This window comes from Protopterus annectens, chromosome 8.part0, assembly GCF_019279795.1.
Source record: "Protopterus annectens isolate FY-2018-M chromosome 8.part0, PAN1.0, whole genome shotgun sequence".
Classification (NCBI taxonomy): domain Eukaryota; kingdom Metazoa; phylum Chordata; order Ceratodontiformes; family Protopteridae; genus Protopterus; species Protopterus annectens.
In genome coordinates, this window is record NC_056741.1 from 952,031,664 (window position 1) to 952,053,228 (window position 21,565).

Sequence of the window (21,565 nt, forward strand, 5' to 3'; positions counted from 1 at the left end):
AAAACAGTATATAGATCAAGAAACTTTGGTCTGTTAGGAAAAAGAAGCATCTGAGAAAGTGCGAAAATATAAACCACAAAACCTAGAGATATTTGAAAATATGAAAAAGACATATGGACATGGGAAAGAGATTTGATATGGTGCAATATTTATGCAAAGGAAGAAGCCATGTTTAGTAATGTAGAGAAGGCAGTCTCAAAGATATTCAAGAGAAATACAGGCAAAGGCATCCAGATATGGAAAATTTCACAATAAAAAAATTAATGTCGCAAAGATGTAATGTGGCAAAGATTAGTAAAGCAGAAGTTAAAGAAATGGAAGCTGAAGTTATAGAGTGCCTGCGAAGTGAAGGATTTAATGTAGAAGGTCTAACACAGACTACATCACAGCCTGATGGAGTGAGTCCCCAGAACAAGGAAAAGCAAGAAGATCAGGAGGAGACATGTGAAGAAGAAGAAATATGGACACGAGAAAGGAAGAGAGATTTAATATTGTGTAATATTTATGCAAAGGAGAAAGCAAAACTAATCCATACAAAAAGAGCCGCCCCAAAGATATTTGAGGAAAACTTTACAGTACAAAAAAGAAGAAGACTAAGAGTAAAAGTAGAAAAGAAAAATAGTAATGGAAAAGTTAAAGAAATAGAAATTGAGGTTATGGAGCAGCTGCAAAGAGAAGGATTCAGTGTAGAAAATCGAATGCAGAAAGCACCACAGCAGGATAAACAAATGGATGTCCAAATTAAAGGGAAACCAGTGGAACATGAACAATTAGTCAAGTGTCATATCAAGATATTTTGGAGCCTTCCCACAGGAAACCAGCATAAACGTTCACTTGAAGCTAGACAGCAAGGATAGGAACAGAAAACTGTGGAAGAAGATTATAGAAGAGGGAATAGATCAACAAAAATGCTGAGAAAGAAAGATGTGATTAAAGCAATGCACAGTATTAGAACAGACCAGGATCTATCATGCACTATCGCAAATAAACTAAAAATTTCAGCACAGGCGGAAAACCTTAGAAGATATACAGATAAATATAAGGGAAACGTACAAAATAAGCAATTTATTGATGACCCAAACAAGTTTTATAGAGAATTGGGAAATAAGGTAAAAAGAATTGAAAACCTGCCAAAGAAAGAGGAAGTAGATACATTTTGGAGAAGTGTATATGAAGAACCTGTGGAACATAACAAAGATGCTAAATGGATAGAAGATATAAAATAATAAGACGTTTAAAGGTACAGGATATAAAATGGGATGAAATAACAGCCAGAGAGATTGAAATAAAGTTAAGAGCCTCTAACTGGAAAACCCTAGGCCCAGATGCAGTTACCTAACTTTTGGTTAAAAATATTAACATCTTTGCATGAGGATTTAGCCATGAGGAAGAACTATTTATATGCACACCCCGAACAAACACCATATTGGCTAACAGGCAAACAATGCTTTTACTTAAGAGTGAACCTGCAAGCTACCCTAAAACTTATAGACCAATAACTTGTCTTCCGACGACATATAAACTATACACGGGAATTGACACCGAAAGAGTTTATAGTCGTTTAGAAGAAAACTCAATTATGGCAGTAGAACAAAAGCGCAATAAAAGAAAGTCACATGGAACAAAGGATAATTTGTTAAATAAAGTTATAGTCGAGAACTGTAAAAAGGGGAAGAATCTAAGTATGGCATGGATTGACTTCAAAAAAGCTTTTGGTAGTATCCCGCATTATTGGATAAAAGAGTGCTTAAAAATGTATAAGATGCACTCTATACTGATTGACTACATTACAGTAACCATGAAACAATGGCAAACCACTTTGCAATTAAGCCATGATAAAGGACAAATTATTATCCCAGGGATAAAAATTCAAAGGGGGATATTCCAGGATGAGACTCTGTCACCGTTACTATTCTGCCTTGCCAGTAATCCATGGCTGCAGTTTGGCTCCTAGAAAATAAAATCTAATGACGTCTAATCTTCTCTTTGTCGCTGTTTAAAACTGTATAACTCATCAGATGAGGAACTGAAAGTACAGCTGCAGGTTGTCAAAACTTTTTCAGATAATAGAATGTCATTTGGTCTTGATAAATGTGCAAAAAGTAACCTAAAAAAAAAACCTGCAGCACCAGGAAAACAGTTTGGGACAAGAATGTGATATAAAAGAAATTGAGCAAGAGGGAGTGTATAAATACTTGGGAATTGATGAAGGATCAGCAGTAAAACATAAACAAATGCGAATAAAACTCAGTAAGGAATACTTCAGAAGACTTAAATTAATCCTGAGAACAGCATTGACATCTAGGAACAAGATCCAAGCTCTAAATCAATTTGGTCTTCCTGTCCTAAACAGTTATGGAGCGATTGACTGGCCCCAAAAAGTGTTGGCTAGATTAGATATTAAAACAAGAAGGATGCTTCATGCTCACCAAATGATTTATAAAAGTCATTGTATACCAAGATTATTTATTCCCCATTCCAAAGGAGGGATGGGCCTCCTTGAAATTGATTACATGTATAGATCTGCAATTGTGGGAATCCACACATCTGCTGACCTCACAAGATCCAAATGTAGTGAAAGTTTTGAAACATGAGGAGAATAAATCCTAAGATGACTTCTCTGTTTAATTTATCAGAAGCATATCGACGTCAAGCAGGGATGGAAATCAAACCAGAAGTGGATAAAAAAACAGGCAGCAACTGAATGTGCCAAAAAAGAAAGAATATAAGGTGAAGGACCAGATGAGAAGGCAAGAAATGTGGAAAAAAACATAATTATACTTGCAAGTATACAAAACTTCTGGACGAGCCCCATGTTCAAGAACAAACGCAGGGATGGTTGAGGTGAATTCAAACCAAGAAATGAAAGGTTAATATTCACACCCCAAGATAGTAGGCTATGTACACGGTGGTTTACAAAGTCCATTGAACATGTAGGAGAAACAGACAAATGTAGGTTTTGTAAAACCGAATTGGAAATGGTCACACACCTTGCTGGTTGCAACAGACTACTGGCAGAAGGACTGTATACTGAAAGGCATAATAATGTGGCGAGTCTGTTTCACTGGAGATTGTGCAAACATGGTATCAAAGTGGCTGAAAAACGCTGGAAAACCTGAGCCACAAAGCATCATAGAAAATGTTTATATCACATGAGATCACCCATTACCAACAGTTCAAAAGATAGATATTAGAAAACCTGGAGTGGTCCAAGAACAGAAGACAAAAGTAGCATTCATCATTGAAATCGCCACACCCAGTGGCTATAGTGTCTTGCGTACAGAGAGAGAAAGTCATAAAATACCAGGATCTGCAGGCAGAAACAAGAGCAATGTGGAAGAAAGATACCCAGACAGTTCCAATAGTAGTAGGAGCAATGGGTCTTACAAAAAATAATTTACAATTCTATTTAGATTTGTTACCAATCCATGTAACCCCTTACGAATTACAGGAGGAGTCATTACAGGGCACGTTTTGGGTGCTGCGAAGAGCACTTTTGGCTGACATCAAAGATTGAAACAGTACTAAATTCATGAACTTTAATCTTACTTTGACTTGGGAACAGGATCCATTCCTGTCATGGTATTAGAAACTCAAAAGACTTGGAGAAATTAAAAAGGCTGAAACACTTGATGTCTTTAAGGGGTCATTTGCATATATCCCATGGATCTCTGTTAAGGAGGTTTAAGGTATCACACAGTGAAAACTCTTGCTTGGCTAGGTTGTTGTAGTTTTTGCTAAGTAATTGAAACACAGTACCTATAGATGCCTGTCTCTGGTTGGGCTGTAAAACAAAGTTACCAGTCAAAAAAAAGTACACATATGAGATGAGACAAGTAGCCCTCCTTTTAGGAGACCAGTTGAACTTGGTACTCAAATAATAAATTAGCTGTGCCCAGGATAGCTGCAGCGGTGCAAAAAACTTTTATCTGCATTTTTGTGCTCTACCTAAAGTGAAAGAAACCTAAAATGAAATGTTTTTGCAGGGTGGCATGACCCTGCACCCCCACATAATATATTCACACTCAGAATACTGTGTGAATGATCTCGGAGATGGTAGAGGTACTTGAATTAACATAAAATCAAGTGCCACAGTTCTCTGTGTTATCAAGAGATGCAGTGGCTGTGATCTGGCAAAAACCTAACTCTTATTTCATTTGCAGTGTATGTTGAGAAAGTATTATGTACTGATAAAGTTGAAGTATTTATTCTGAGAATTTTGTATTTTTTTTTGTGAGTTGAGAAATCAATGTAGTTTCTATGAAGTGAAGCTCTGCATTCTATATTTTAATGTATTTGTGAGTGTCTGTATTTGTCATAGTAGCGTGTATTAAATTTCATGAAGCAATACTATTCAAAAGTACTAAAGATGACAGGCAACTCGATCTGATGCATTATAATTAAATTCGGGGATAGTTTCCATTCACAGTGATTTTTGTTACAAAAAAAAAATAGCAAATGGGTGACGTGCTTTGATTTTGTAAGTACCGTCATGCACCATACCTATGCCTTGAGGAAGAGTGAGCTAACCGCTATCAATTCCTGAAATTTGGCACTGCAGAAGAGGTCGTTGATGTACCATAGCTTGCTAATGCCTGTCTGTTGTAGTCTCAATCTTGTAGTGTTGTAGTCTAGAATAAAGCAGCAAAAAATTGCCCTGTGGTGAAATTGCACATTCTTGGGAGTTGTATCTAAAGACTGAATTCTGTGTAATGGACTGATTAATTTGTGTTTTATTTTCAGAATGAAGCTGTAAGCAGAGACAGTCTGGTGGTTTGACTTTACCCAATACATCGAACAGAACCTATCTGAAAATTCACCATGCACACTATTGCTATTAAGTAATTTCCAGCAGAGAAAAATGGAATAGACACTTTCTGGAAATTTGTTTTCAAGAAGAAAACTGTTTTTAAGAAGAATTTATGGAGCGCAGCCATTTTGGGTATTGCACTGTTCACCTTTTTGTTACAACTTTTGCAGTATGTGATGGAGCAGAGCTCTGAGCTTGAAACTGCAAATCAATATCTCAGTTTTCCATGTTATTTTCATGGCAGTTTGCAGAGGAGGTACTGTAACTTGAAAATTTTGTTTCTCAGTGCATGTCATTTAAAATAGCTGACCCATTTAGGAAACAAGTACTTGGCCACGTTTTTCATGGTGTCTGAGATTTTTCATCACTTAGTGTTAATATTGTGTGTCTTGAATAAAGATCACCAGCCTGTATGTGACCGTAGTTTGAATTAAAAAAAAACTGAAGCTCCAAAACCCTTTTTCCCCTCCTCACCAGTTCAAGTCATTGCATTGTTCTCTGGACGAATGAGGTAAAACAAGTGTCATTACTCAGTATTACAATGACTAAATGAGAGCCTACATGAAAGCAGCTAGTATAGTTTGCAGTGCAAACATGGCTGCTCACATATGAAGTGTAACTTCAGGTTGCTTATCAGACTGCTCCCTTTTATTAGTAACAGCTGTGTTAACCTAACAGTAGGGTAGCGACAACTTGTAATTTTGTTAACCAGATGGTTAGTTTGTGGCAGTTTACCTTGGGAAGGTTAAGGCCATGAGCTTCATCCTGTAGTCCTGGCTTTTTCCCCTCAGTTCTCACTGCAAACTGTACAACTGTGATAACACAGATCGTCCTTATTGTGTTGACCTTGAAAAGGGACTCTTGTGTCCAGTGGGCTTACTAGTTGAAGATAAAGAAGTAAACATGGGTAAAGTGGTTGTGTGTGGCTTACAACATGAGTTTCTGATATTGTGCCTCCCCACTTTACTGAAAGGCAGATTTTTTTGTGTGCATTATATCTTTCTTGCCTTAAAATGATCAACCCTCCCATGTTGTGAATAAAAGCAAGACTTGCTGGTATGTTAATCCCCGAGTTTATTCAGGGAGGTAGATGAATATGTATGTACTTTATTCTTAGATCCTTTCTTTGAACTGAACAAATCTGTGGTGTAAAAGAAATGGCCCTGCCTTACTTTTACTGAACTCGTGCTCCCTTTTAATTTATTTACATTTTATTCTTGATATTGCTTCAGTTTGTTTCCCTACATTTGAGGGGACAGCTGTAGGTTTACTCTGGTTTTTGAATGTTTTGCTATGTGGTCCTTAGGATCTGAGGTAAACTTTGTAATCATTGTTGTAGCTGTCTTTTTATGTAGTAGAACTGGATAATCATATTTGCTGTATTAGTATAGTTAAGACAAGGAAATGTAAGTTTTCCAGTTATTCACTTTCCCCTTTTCTGTTAGCCACTCATTCTTTAATGGAGTGCGCCAGTTTGAACCAGAGATGATGAGGCAGATTTTTTTTTACATTAAGAGTTCTTTATTTAAAAATGATTAATGGAAGTTAGGGTCTCTTTTGAGATATTAGATATTGTGTTAGTGGAAGCCTCCATTAGTGTAGATAATTTAATTTTCAGTCTAAAGTAGTTAAAGCCTCAATGACTGTATATAGGTAATGTGGATTTAAAATAGCTGATGTTGTCATAACTGTGTATAGGTGATGGAAATTTACAGCTTTGTCTGGGGTCTCATTTTTCCTAGTCTTTGTTAGGAAAAATAGGCTCAAAGTTTCATCATGGTCTCTATAAAACTTAAAGTGCAAGGTGTGGTATGCAAAGCATCAAAGCGAATTGCATTTTTATATAAAGGCTAGTGGGTTAATCTTTGTTTATATTGCATCTTAAGTGTCCACAAGCTTTTATTTATTGTTTTATGTGATTTCCAAATATGAATTCATGGAAGCAAGGCTATTGTAATCGTTGCTTGGCTGCATTTCAATGTTTTCCTGTTAAAAGCAGCTGCTCTGGCTTTAAGTCTTGTTCTTATCCTCTAATTAGATGGCTGGACAGCTTCAGTTCTTGCTCTTAACCGTTATTTGTAAGTAAGGTGATACGGTGAGGAAGTTAACACAATTGCTGGATAAAATGTTTTGTATTGTTTATATAAATTTTGTATAAAGTAGTGTTTATTTCCTTAACCTTTTTTTTTTCAATTTGCCTAAGCTGGGGAATTTAAAACTTGGTGTTTAATTTGTATAAATGGATGTTTGTAGAAGAATATTACAGAATGTTTTAAATTTGTATGAAAAGTAAAAACAAAATTGTAAACCTGGATCAGTAGATAGAGAATTTTAGGAGTTTCATTCATTTTTTGTATTACTTTTATATGTATGTGTTCTTAAAATTTACTATAGGTATATGCTTTGAAATGTATTGCATATCAAGTTGTTTCAGTTACAGAAACCATCCCAGAACATGTATGTTTTTGAATAAAAATTACAGATATAATTTTAGTGCATTTCTGATAGAGAAGTGATATTATGCATATAATTGGCATACGTAAGTTTTTGTTTCTTTACGTACTCCACCCAACACTACTGTCATCTGGCTTGCTACCCTGAAGACCTGCGTTTCCTTAAGTACCTCTTTAGTTCCTTTCTGATAATCCTAGGTGTATCCCTTCAACGGGTAGTTCTCTTAGCTTAGTGGAGAGTAGATCCTGACCCCTCTACTAACAGAACAAAAGATTCACTGAAACGATGGAGGCAGGGTGTCCGCATTCCATAGTGGCTGTCAGGGCCCACAGCAAGGGAGCGATACCCGGTGATGTTGGCTCAGTTCTCTTGTCCATGATTGCCCTGTGCTAGATGTTGTCACCCCCCCTCAGCTACTGCCTGTAAGATCTCTGATCTCCACCAGAGCTTATAAAAACTGCAGGGAGTGGTGAATTCCACACTTTCCTCTGAGATAAGAACCCCCCTCAATTACCTTTCTGACACCCCATGCTCATTCCTGAACCTGTACTGCCAGCAACAGAGATGGATTGAATGCGCATAGTTTCTGCATCAGTAGACTAGACACTAGCCATGATCTGATAAACTGTCAATTTTTGTTAACCTGTTAGTACTGCTCAGCAGTTAATTCCCTGGCTACCTTTCCAACTATTTCAGTCTGTTAATACACCATGGCAGCACTTTGGTCTATTTCTTTCTCTCAGTGTGAAAACTTCAGCCATGAGAGATTGTCCCAGGTTGTTTTGGGCATTTTTATGAAAAAAAGTTGATTTTTGAGTAGAATCCATACAGGTTTTGTTACTACTTTCATTCCAGTTTCTTTAATCATTGGTGTCAGTAGTGACTCTTTCCTGTTCTTCTTTCGGCTTTTCCCAGTTAGGGGGTCACCACAGCGGAACTCCGGTCCGCTAATTATTGGCAGTAGATTTTTTTACGGGTGCTGAGGTGCCAGCTCGACTCCCAACCTTCAACGAAGACATGCCCATTCTACGCATGTCTTTCGAACGCCACTCAACCGCGGGGAGGACATGCAGACTCCACACAGAAGGCGATCCAGCCGAGAATTGAATGGGAGAACCTCTTGCTGTGAGGCAACAACGATACCACTGCACCGCCTTAGCTTTGTCATTAGTGACTCTTTCCTGTGTAAGGAGAAAAAAAAACTTTGTTCTCATTGCTGAACTGTGGCCCACCATCTTGATCAACCATGGCATCTTCTCTTTTATCAAATCTACTTAAGACATCTTAAGTGACTTTCTTGCCTTTAGTAGCAAGAGGGCACCTCCTCATGCTCTGTTTGCTTTTTGTCCAGACATTGTTAGAGGAAGGCCCCTGAAAACTGTCTTCATTGTTGCAGACTAAGGATCATCAAACTCCTTTTCATCCTGTTCTATTAAGCCAGGTAAGCACAACTTTTCAGAGCAGTAGTTTGCATTTGTGTTACACAATTTGAACTGCTCAAAGATGTTTTTTAGTTCCTGCAGAGCACTAAATCTGCAGCCTTCTGTGACAGTAGGTCCTTTTCCACGTCAAGTCTTCTCCAGACTGGTTGTTAAAACAGACTTACTACTCATTCAAAAGAAACTTTAAACTTACTGCCATTAGTTGTAAAGGAATCTTTTGCTAGAACATATAGTGTCATTCAAAAGTCCTAGTCTCCTTGTCCTTTTTTTTGTCTTGAATATATTTTCCTGGTCAATTGATTTTATAGCTTTCCTACCTTTTGGACTGTATCGTTTGACTGCATCTGTTTGCAACTTCATAAAAGGACTCCCTTTCCAAATTCTCGCTTTTTTCCCTTGGGTTTTGGGAACTGCAACTCTCTATACACGTTCCTTATCAATACTTTTCTCAGCCCGTTTATATCGGGTGTCAATGGTTCTGCCACCAGCATTGGTACCTACTTTTTGTAACCCAACCTTTACCACCTCTCAAATACTGTTTATGTCAATGTTTCCAGTTTTAGAGAGGTTGGTCAGCCTTGTCAGTACCAGAACCGTGGGGCACCTTTCTGTGCCTGTCTCAGACTGCCTTTAAGATATCAAAGTGCATATCTTCCAGGAATCATAAGTTTGTACACCAACATTTCTGACAGAGGCTCCGGTGTCATCAGTTGCCTTTTTAGAGCATACTTCTGTTCAGTAGTTGGACCCGCAAGGTCCGTAAAGGTTTCCTTTTTCCGTACCATGATAGTACTCTTGGCCATCTATTGTTTTGTTAATAGAGTACAAATGGAGTAAGCAGTCTGCTATACATTAAAAGGAAAGAAGGGCTTTTTTACTCCAACTTAGTTAAAGTTTAAGATGAAGTTCTAGATTGGGGAAGTCCCCAGAATAGCTAGCTACGCCTCTGCCCCTGGTGACCCATAATTCTGAAAATTTGAGGGGTGTCCCCACTGAATCAGCCACCTCTTCTCAAGAGAGATTGAAGAAGGCTTGTTGTCTTTCATCTCAGTCCTCCTGAATTGTTCATCCTGTTATGTATTCTTCAAAATTCCACCAAAACCGAGAAACCTTCAGAAATAGTGGTCCTGTTATTTGCCTTTGTCTTATTTATTTTATTTATTTATTTAACACTGGACGGGGAAGTGGTGCAGCGGTTAACATTGTCTCCTCACAGCAAGAGGTTCTCTGGTACAATTCTCAGCTGGGGTGCCTTCTGTGCAGAGTCTACATGTCCTCCTGCGTTTGTGTGGGTTTTCTCCCATGTTACAAACACATGCGTCTTGAGTGTTTTTCCCCAGGCCTGCACTGAAAATTGGCTTGTTCCAAGTCGGACTTTCCCAGTAAACAAATGTTAAATAAAAATAAATTTCCACCATGGCACATTCTTTGCTGGAGAAATTGACCATACTCAGAACCTGCAGCATCATCTAACTTAAAATTCAAGTCTTGGAAAACCTGTTGTTGGTAGCCATAACTTAAGCCAACAGGTTTTTATAGCAGTGCCAGTAAAACATTCATACCTGTTCATTTCATAGTGTATTAGATGTTCTTTGTTAGCATTCCTTACTTATGGGATTTCACTTGTAAATGTCCCAATCCATCCATTTTCCAGGCCTCATGTAGCCTTTTTGTTTGGTAATATATTTGTCTTAAAGTGCAGGTCTGCCTGTAGGAGATGGAAAGCCCACACAGAATTCCATGTCAGTTGAAGCTTCTGCCTGGGAGAAGAGCAGTATATTCAGGTCTTCGATGTTTGTGAAGATTTCATGCTCAAGACCCTTCATAGCCATTTGTGTATGCTTTGAGGCCTTGACTTATTCAACCATGTTCTTGGTGGGCTCTTCCTCTTCCTCCTTGACCATCCAGCTGAGAAAAAATAGAGCCCAGTAGGGCATGGAAAGATGTAGAATTTCTGCATGGTTTGCCTGAGGTGATGGCATTCAGTGATGCACACTCATAGCCTCCATAGCAACCATTCATTTCCCCTCTGCCTTGTTGTATTGCTTCATTGTTGGCCTCTATGGCAGAGCATCAGAGCATGTTGGACCAGCCTGATGCTGAACAAGAGGACTTCACTATTCCTTAACCAAAAATCAACAGGGAAGATCTCCATTTTGCTGCTGTTATAGAGGGAAAAGGTGGTGTCCACCAGATGTAAATGTGGAGGTCCAGCATTCCTGGGTCAACCCTAATTCCTTCGGGTAGATGTCCTTTTTTTTTTCTCGTCATTTTCTCTACTGGGATAGGTTTAATTTTCTCTGAGCTGCCTGTTTGTCCTGCCACCCCCCCCCCCCCAAAAAAAAAAAAAAAGAAAAAAAGCCATCCAAGGCGATTGGTTGTAAGGTTTGCTTAAGGCCCTGCAGGCTTCTCTAGTTCTCCACTGCCTAATTTCCTGCTAAATTGAAAAGGTAATCCTCTTCAGATGAGGAAGATGCACCACAGACAGAGCCTGAATCTGGAAGATCTAGATTAATCTTCTCAAATGTCTTCCCCTGTCAAGTTTGAATCTGATGCAAAAGATGGTCTTTCATCAGACTCTTCTTCTGTGGAAATTGTTTCAGAGAAATTCTCTCGAATTAAGGAATTCTCCAAGTGTGGAGAGTAGGGCCTTCAGATACCTAGAAAGATGTTATGCACTACCAAACCATTTATCATTTCCCAGTACTGAAGGTGTTGGAGGATGCCTTTGGAGATTCATGTTGGACTCCAGATTCCCAATCCCTGCTCTTAGAAACCTGTGCTGGGTAATTACATATGTTTGTACAAGAATCCACTGTCAGACCTTCCAGTATTCACTTGATGTGTTCATCATATCCACTTCTGCAGTAGTCTTTGGCTATTTGGGTAGTTTCCAGCCTAGGAAGCAACAACAAACCTGCTTGAAAACCTCTGTCTCATCCCACATCTTCCTTCCCATCTGGGATTATGCAGCCAAGTGGAAAAGGTTCTGGTGCCAGAAAATAGTTCAGGATCCTAAGAGAGCAGTTTATAGTCCTACAATACCAAAGTGATGTGCTTATGGCCCAGGCAACCATGGATGATGTCCTATTCTCATGTTGCAGTATTCCAAACTCTTGGGTTTATCCTTTGCTTGCAACGTCTGGCCAGTGTACAAAAGCTGCTAGGTATGTGGGACATCTGATGTTGGCCTAGGGAGCGTGGGCCATAAAAGTGACATCTGCACATACCTTTCCTCAGAACTTATCTGCCGCAAGTTGAACATCAGAGCTTTTTGCTGTCTTCGCCGTCAGATCTTCCAGATGTTCATCGTGTTCACTGTTGCAGTCCTAACAAATGGGGATATCTGTCTCCCGGTGGCCCTCAGTCGGACAGAATACCAAAGGTAAGTAAAAATGACATAGGTTGCCGTCTGTTGTAAAGGACGTCAGGGCATCTGATACAAAAGGAGGCAGCCGACGTCACTTCCTCAGTCTTCCTTGACGCGGAATCCGAAGCAGAAGTTTTTCAAGCACGAGTGCCGGTCAGCAGTTTACCTTTGTTGGTTTCCGACTACAAGAGTTGAAGTCTACTACAGCTAAGTACCCCTTTGGGGATCCTCTTTTCTTGCCTTAATGAATGTCAGGAAAAGTTAATTGCCTTACCTGTGGAAAGCAGATTCCCCATAGAGATTTTCATTCCTATTGCATTATTTGTTTAGGCCTTGACCACGACGTTCCCAAGTGTGATCTCTGTGCCCCCTTTAATCCACGTACTATCATCATTGGGCTAAGATTTTGGCTAGGCATTTTGAAGTTTGGCCTAAGTTCATTGGTATGGCGTCTGCCGGTCTTCAGGCTTCAGATGTTCCAAAGAAACATAAGGATAAGGACTGCTATAGGCCTCAGAAAACTACATCCTCTGATGAGGTTAAGTTGGTCGTCAGTCAGCCGGTAGCCAGTGAGACGGTTTTTCAGTCCCTGCAGTCTGCAGATGTTCAGCCGCAGGCCTTGATAGAGTCGAGTCCCTTAGGCCTTCCGCCTCCGTTTTGCCTTCTGACCTGTCGCCAGTTACCTCTTCTGATGGAGCCATTGCTGCTAAGCTGACTCGGGCGTCCGAGGCCTCCGTTTTGCGTTCTGACAGCAAACTTCTTCCTTCAACGTCTACTGCAACTTCACTGGTTGCCAGGCCTCCTGAGTCCTTCAGGCTTGTAGGTAAATCTTCCATTCATAAGCCTGTGAAAAGGCAGGCTCCAGCTTCTTCTCGTTCCCCTCAATCCCAAATGGTTAATACGGCTAATGATTTGCTGACTCTTATTAGGGATTCTCAGCCTCCTCCTTCTAATAGGAGTAGGGATGTTTCTCCTGAGGTTTTGTCCTGCTCAAGCTTTGATTCTTCCTGCATTTCTGCTGATGAAGAGGAATTTTCTCAGGCTTTTGATGTAGAGGAGTCCAGCCCTTCGGTCTCTCCTCCAGAGGATATCTCTTTTGGTGATACTTTAAATGCCCTCAGAGAACATTTTAAATGGGAAAGTCAGGATTATCCCCAATCCAAGAAACTGATTAGGGAGTTTCCGGATTTTCCTCAGCATAAGCCACTTGCTATTCCCCGTGTTGGAAGTTGTTGATGATGTTTTTCTGGAAAATTCCTTGTCTCCAAATTTGGTTCCTCCTGCTCCCAGGAAACCTGACAGGTACTACAGAGTCCCTGATTTTCATCTGTTTCTTTTCAGGAATCTGTTGGCGGATCTAGAGGTTATTTCTCAGGGCCCTAAAGGAGTTAAGGCCACTGTTACCAGGAATCATGTTTCGTCTGGCAATGAGTCTAGGAACCTAGATAGGTGGGGCAAGAAGATTTATACCTCTGCCACCCTAGCTATTAGGGCTACCAATTGTCTCTTTCATATGCTGAAGTACCAGCAGCACACCTTGGATGCTATTAAGTCTAGGATAGCAAGTGTACCTCATTTGGCAGAGAGTAAAGACATGCAGTATTTACTGAATTCAGCCAGTCTGGCTAATAAGCATTCTTTGCATTGTGGTTTTGACATCCTTGAGGCCTCCATCAGGGCTACGGCTACTGGATCTGTTATTAGAAGGCACGCTTGGCTCAGAGAACAGCCTCTTCCAGAACCTGTCAAGGCTAAGCTTTTGGGATGTACCTTTGCATAAAGGCAATCTTTTTGGCAGCAAAGCAGAGGCGGTAGATGGAGGATAAGGCCAAGTCCATGCAAACTGTTAAGGATTTTCTGCAAGTTCACCCCCCTCGTTTTAGCAGGAATTACCCTTCCAAGAGTTGGACCTTTCCTGATACCCGCAGACAGGACCATACCAGGACTAGAGGTTACAAATCTTCTAGGGGACAGGGGGCTACCCTTCAAAGGTCTAGGCATTGGCAGGCTTCCACTTCTAAAGGGGGAAGTTCCAAGCCTGCATCTCAGTCAAAACACTCTCAATTACTTTTTACAACTTCTGCCTGTTCTTGCTTGCCGGAAGAGTCCTTTAGGGGGAAGGTTGGCCCTTTTTGCAGATGTCTGGGCCACTGTCACAGACAACAAATGGATGCTCAGAACAGTGTCCCTAGGGCACAAGTTTTCTTTCCGCACCTTTCCAGCTCCCAAGGGATTCCCGGACATTCCTCTAAACCAAAGGGCAGAAGTAGAAAAACTAATTTTGTCTCTGTCTCATCTGGGAGCAAATAGAATCAGTTCCTGCTCAGCAGGTAGGTCAGGGCTTTTATTCCAGGCTTTTCTTAGTTCCAAAGAAAGAAGGCACCTGGCATCCTATCCTGGATCTTTTCATTCTGAACTTTTTTCCAGTAATTCCAAATTTCAAAATGCTCACTCTACATCAGTTTCTACCACTACTAGAAAAGGATTCCTGTCTGATAACCTTGGATCTCAGAGGCTTATCTGCACATTCCTATCCGAGAAAGTTGCAGGCAGTACCTTTGTTTCAGAGTGGGCGAGCAACATTACCAATTTTCTGTGCTGCACTTTGGCTTATCTACTGCTCCCAGAGTCTTCACAAAGTGCCTGGCCCCAGTCATTGCTTTTTGCAGACGGAAGAAAATTCAGATTTACCCATACTTGGACGACTGTCTGATTCAAGCAAGATGTTCTTCGTGTTTCACTGTTGCAGTCATTACATTTGGGGTAATCTGCTGGCAGGTTGCCCTCAGTCGGCCTGAATTCCAAAGTTTTGGGTCCTGCATCGGTTGCTGTCTTCTCTTCCATGACGTCAGGTCGTCAAGGGACAATCGTGCAGAGATACCTCAGATTCAAGGCTGGCTTAATGCATTACCAGTTCTCTGCACTGCCCTTTGGCTTATCTACTGTGCCCAGGGTCTTTACAAAGTGCCTGGCACCAGCAATTGCATTTTGCAGACAAAAAAGTATACAAATATATCCTTACTTGGACGACTGTCTCATTCAAGCAGAGAACAAGGACACTGTTCTTCGACACCTGTTTGTGAAAAGGCTTCTAACATGCCTAGGGTACACAATAAATGAAAAGAAATCACAGCTGGTACCCTCTCAAAAGATAACATTCCTGGGTGCAATCTTGAATACAACTGCCCAGATGGCTTACCCTCACGCCAGACAAACAAAGGCAACTGACTACTTACTCAAACTGTTTGCAACCAAAACCCAGTTATCTGCAAGACAAATTCTCCAGTCTCTGGGCTTCATGGCATCCTGCATCCTACTAATTCCATATGCAAGACTGCATATGAGGAAAGTTCAGTGGTACCTGAAAAGTTTATGGAGTCAACATTCTCACATTCTGGAATCAATGATTCCTCTCATTCCCTGCCTACAACAGGAGTTTCTGTGGTGGGCAAAGGCATGTCACCAAAACATGGGACGGGCCTTCACTCTCCCCCCTGCCAGCCAAACCTTAACAGACGCATCAGATTATGCCTGGGGGGCCCACATGTCAGGAAGATGCATTCAGGGCATATGGACCCCAAAACAAATGCATCTGCATATCACACAGAAAGAGATGCTAGCTGTTCAAAATGCCCTAACAGCCTTCAAGGACTTGCTTCATCCAGGACAACTACTGATAGATGGACAACACCACAGTCATGTGGTATATAAACAAGCAAGGGGGCACACACTCATAAACCGTTTGCAGATTAGCCATGGCACTGAGGGACACAGATTTGGCCCACCAAATGCATCTTCAAGCTCAATTCCTGCCAGGAAAACAAAATACACTGGCAGACGATTTAAGCAGAAACCTTATGGATCCTCACGAGTGGAAACTAAATCCACAGGTCTTCAGCATGATAACAGAGAAATGGGGGAGCCCAGACATGGATCTATTTGCCTCTCCTCAAAATTATCAATTGAAAAGATTCTGCACAAGGACTAATCACAGACAAGCATGGAAAGTGGACGACCTATCCTTCAGTTAGAAAAACCTATCAGTTTATGCCTTTCCTCCTCTGCCTCTTCTCCCCAAGGTCCTCCTAAAAGTCAGACAAGAGAAACCAAAGATGATACTAATTGCCCCGGACTGGCCCCGCCAGTACTGGTACCCAGGCCTAAGGAACTTGTCTCAATACCCAGCTTGGACCTTACCTCAAAGACCTCGACTACTGTCCCAGCAAAGCAATCAGATCCTGCACAATCAACTACAGACACTGAACCTGACAGCATGGCTGATCATGTAGTTATACAAACAACACCTCTCAGTAAGGCTGTTATGGATGTCATTTTCGAAGCCAGAAGGCCTAGTACTAGGAAATCTTATGCTGACAAATGGAAGAGATTATGTGCTTGGAGTCGAGCACAAGGAACTGATACAGCAGAACCAAATATTACTCAGATATTACAATACTTAACTGAGATGCTTGACAAAGGCCTATCTTTCTCATCAATTAAAATCCATGCTTCTGCCATTTCGACTCATTACAATACAGAGCCACCAATTTTTTCTCATCCTTTACTAAAGCAGTATCTTAGAGGAGCCAAAAATTTAAGGCCTCCTAGATCATCACCATTACCTGCATGGGACCTCAGTTATGTGTTGGAAAAGCTCACCCGTTTGAACCAGCTGCTACTGCTGATATAAAGTTCTTATCATGGAAAACAGCTCTGCTGCTAGCAATTACTTCAGCAAGAAGAGTATCAGAGCTACAGGCCCTCATGGCTGTAGAGCCTTTTATCATATTTTACCCAGACTGGGCCTCTCTGAGGACAAATCCTACTTTTATGCCTAAGGTGGTTTCCAGTGTGGCTCTTAACCAAACAATTCATCTGCCAACCTTTTTATCCAGATCTGCAGAACGAGAATTCTGCATTCCTTGGATGTACATAGGCAGCTAAGATTCTACTTGAGCAGGACTAAAGCTCTAAGAAAAACTGAGCAATTACTAGTGTCATATGCTGCAAGATCAGAAGGAAAAGCTATTACGAAGCAGACAATTTCAAAGTGGATAAGCCACTGCATCCGTTTCTGCTACTTACACCATGGTAAACCTGTGCCCAAGGGCATTAGGTCTCATTCCACCAGAGCTGCAGCTACTTCAGCAGCCTTTCTCAGAGGAGTACCAACCAAAGACATTCTAGAGGCTGCTACTTGGAGTTCTGTTCACACCTTTACAAAACATCATCATTTGCCTCTCTACTCTTAGTCCAAGGCAGGCTTTGCCACTGCAGTGCTGCAGGGCCTTCTAGCCGCACCTAATGCTGTTTAGCTCCAGCCTCCCAACCATAGCTTCGGGATTCTACCCAAATGTAATGACTGCAACAGTGAAGCACGAAGAACATAGTACAGTTGTGTACACTTACCATAAATGTAGATGTTAGAGTGTATTCACTGTTGCAGTCCAGGTTACCCTCCCGCCATCCCCCTGTCATTCTGGAGTTTCTTTCCTTCTCTAGCTACAACCTATGTGGTGTGTTTGCTTGTAGATGAAGGTAAACATGAATCCATATGTCATATTTTTTGCTACCTTTTTGGGGGCACCTGACATTGGGGGCAAGAAAAACTAAAGAAAATGGTGTTGGCTGCATGTTTTATACACCTGACGACCTGACATGGAAGATAAGACAGCAACTGACACAGGACCCAAGACTTTGGAATTGAGGCTGACTTGAGGGCAACCTGCCAGCAGATTACCCCAAATGTAATGACTGCAACAGTGAATACACTCGAACATCTACATTTATGGTAAGTGTACACAACTGTACTTTCTCAGGAACAGCTGTTAAAGGATCTGGAATTCGTAAAAACTCTTCTCTCTTCCCTGGGTTATACTCTCAATGTGGAAAAATCAAAATTGGTACCATCCAAGGAGATAACATTCCTGGGAGCGAGTCTGAACACAGCTGCCCCGATATATCTCACCCAAGAGAAGCAGACAACTCTTTCAGTTTACTTCAAGGACTTGGCAAGCCTGTCCCAGCTCCATGCAAGGAAGTACCTGCAAGCTCTGGGATTCATGACATCTTGTATTCTTATGATTCCATATTCAAAACTGCATATGAGGAAATTGCAGTGGTACCTCAAGAACATTTGGTGTCAACACTCAGAGGACCTGGATATGATGATTCCTCTGCTTCCATCTCTGCAGATGGAGTTTCTATGGTGGGCAATAGCCTCTACAAAACAAAGGCATGCCTTTTTGGACACCTCTTGCCACTCAAGTTCTGACTACAAATGCATCGGACTATGGCTGGGGAGCACACCTGGATGGCAGATGCATACAGGGAGGTTTGAACGCCCAGCCGATGCACCTGCACATAAATCTAAAAGAGTTGATTGCATTTCAGCAGGCCTTACTGACTTTCAAGCATCTTCTTTCTCCAGGGACCCACCTTGTCAGGGCAGACAACACCACGGTCATGTGGTAGGGACTCACTCTTATCCCCTGTGCAAGCAAAACATGAATCTTTGGTCCATGGCAGCATCCCTGGACCTGCATCTCCTATCTCAGATGTTCTTCGTGTTTCACTGTTGCCATCATTATATTTGGGTAATCTGCTTGCAGGCTGCCTTCAGTCGGCCTGATTAACAAAGTCTTGGGGTCCTGCATCGGTTGCTGTCCCTTCTTCCATGACGTCAGGTCATCAAGGGTATAAAACAGGCAGCCGATGCCATTACATCAATCTTACTTGCCGTGCGGTGCCAGACAAAGTTCGCAAGCGCCAGTCGGCCGACTCCTGAAATTTTTGTTTTTGAGTTTCAGAACCGAAGTCTTCAACTAAAAGCTAAGTACCCCATTGGGAAAGCTTTTTCTTGCTCCTTCCCGATATCAGTAAAAGTAAAAAATTAAAATTACATTACTTGTGGAAAGCAAATACCTCATAAAGATTTTCATTCATACGTGGTGGTGCAGCAGTAGCGTTGTTTCCTCACAGCAAGAGGTTCTCCCGTTCGATTCTCAGCTGGAGTGCGGGGAGTGCCTTCTGTGTGGAGTCTGCATATCCTCCCCGCAGCTAGGTGGCATTCCAAAGACATGCATAAATGGGCGTGCCTTCGGTGAAGGTTGGACGTCGAGCTGGCACCCCGGCATTCGTGAAAATCTACTGCTAATCAGCAGACCGGAGTTCCGCTGTGGCGACCCCTAACCGGGAAAAGCCAAAAGACAAACAACAACTGTGTTCCTTGCCTAGGCCCTGACCACGACGTACCTTGCTGTCGGTTTTGTGCTTTATTTAATCAGCGCACTATCCGTCGTTGGTATATTTTTGCCTCTAAATATTTTGGTTCTCTGTTTAATTATCCAGAAATGTAGTCTGTTAGCCATCCGACTACTAGGATTCCGAAAAAACGCAAAGATAAAGACAGAGACAGGCCGCCGACGTTTCTACGCCAGTCGCCGGTACTCAGTGAGGCACTTTGGCAGCCCCTGATACCCGCTACTTCTGATTCGCAGGTCTCTACTGAGACCCATTCGGAGTCCGGTATGCCGCGAAATACTTCAACTATGGAACCCACAGATGTCTCTACCTTGGATGGGTCTGGAGCCGCTGTGCAGGTACAGGCTTCTGAGGGTGTATTCAGACCTGTGGACTTGCATATTAAATCAACACTTCCTTCATTACTTAGGCCTAAATCTCAATCCATGTCTAAAAAACCGACGCCCAGGCCACAAGCTCAGGCCTCTATGCCTAAAAACAAATGATAAGAATGGCTGAAGATCTAATAACTCTCATCAGGGGTAGCCAACCCCCCCTTCTAAGAGGCCTAGGACTGAGCTTGATTATGAATCTTCTGATCAGGGTTCTGTTTTTTCTGACACTTCTGATGACCTGGATTTGTCCTTACCTACTTATGAGGATTCTGATACAGAGGACTCTATTCCCTCTGCTTCCCCTCCTGAGGATTTTTCTTTTGGGAAACCTTACATACTCTAAGGGAGCATTTCCACTGGGAAGGAGTTTTCTGATTCAAAAAAGAGGCTTAGGGATTTCCTTCTCCTACCTCAGCATAGGCCTTTGGCTATTCCTCCTGTACTAGAAATTGTTGATGATGCTTTCTCGGAATCCAGTTTGGCCCCTGATTCCCTGCCTCCTGTTCCCAGTAAACCTGACAGATACTACAGGGTCCCCAAGTTCCTTTTCAAAAATCCTATTGCACATCCAGAGACGATTTCACAGGGGCCCAAGGGCATTAAGTCTTCTACTGCTAAAAATCCTACCCCTTCTGATAGAGACTCCAGGGCTCTGGATAGATGGGGTAAGAAGGTTTACACTTCTGCAACCTTGGCCATTAGGGCTTTAAACTGCCAATTTCATATGTTAAAATATCAGCAACATGTTATTGGACTGCTTAAACAGGAAATTATGTTGATTCCTGACTGTGTGGAAAATAAAGAATTACATGATTTAATGCATTCTGCCGAACAAGTTGGAAAACATACTTTGCAATGTGGTTTTCATTCATTAAGAGGCCTCTTACAGGGCTGCTGTTACTGGGTCTGTGCTCAAAAGGCATGCTTGGCTTAAGGAGCAATCTTTGCCTGATCATGTAAAAGCTAAATTGTTGGATGCTCCTTTAAATCAGGACCGCCTGTTTGGCAACAATGCTGAGGAAGTTCTTAAAAAGATGGAAGATAAAGCTAAATTTATGCAAACTGTTAAAGATTTTTTACAAGTTCAGCCTCCTAGATTTAGTAGGCACTAGCCCTCTAAGAATTGGTCCTTTCCAGCCCCTTCCAGGTCTTCTCAGGCCAAACCCTGACACAGCAAAAACCCCAGGGGACTCCCAGAACTAAGCAGCGGGGGTTCTCCATTTCCAAGTTTAGGAATAAGACTCCCCCGTATGATAAACTGTCTCAATGACTTCCTTTTAAAATTTCCAAGCACTTATCTGACTGCCCCCTTGAGGGGAAAGGTTGCTTTTCATGCAAAGAACTGGAAACTCATTACCCAGGACAAGTGGGTTTTAAATATGGTGTCCCAGGGATACAGATTTCACTTCCACACATTGCCAACTCCCAAGTTGGTGGCCGGACCTACCCCCAAATCAGTGGGCAGAGGCCCAAAAACAAGTACTTTCTCTCTTAAGCATGGGGGCTATTCAACTAGTACCAGAAGAGGAAAAGGGACAAGGTTTCTACTCAAGACTTTTCCTGGTACCCAGAAAAGACAATTCATAGCATCCTATCCTGGTCCTGTCTACTGTAAACACCTTTTTGGAGATTCCAAAATTCAAGATGCTGACTCTTCACCAATTACTTCCTATGCTAGGCAAAGATGCCTGTTTGGCAACACTAGATTTAAAAGAAGCATTCCTGCACATCCCAATCAGGGAATCTTGCAGAAGATACTTGCACTTCAAAGCAGGCTACAGGCACTATCAGTTCTCTGCACTACCCTTTGGCTTATCTACTGCGCACAGCGTATTCACAAAGTGTCTAGCTC

General features: G+C 41.7%; 1 protein-coding gene across 1 annotated transcript in view; it reads left to right on the forward strand.

Annotated features, from left to right (window-relative positions):
• Nucleotides 1-7,303, forward strand: part of LSR (lipolysis stimulated lipoprotein receptor) — a 734,631-nt gene extending 727,328 nt beyond the window's left edge. The window contains exon 9 of the mRNA XM_044079331.1: nucleotides 4,744-7,303. Coding sequence (XP_043935266.1) covers nucleotides 4,744-4,779 — 36 coding nt within the window. The 3' untranslated portion in view covers nucleotides 4,780-7,303. The remainder of the gene's footprint in view (nucleotides 1-4,743) is intronic.
• Nucleotides 7,304-21,565: the final 14,262 nt, after the last annotated feature.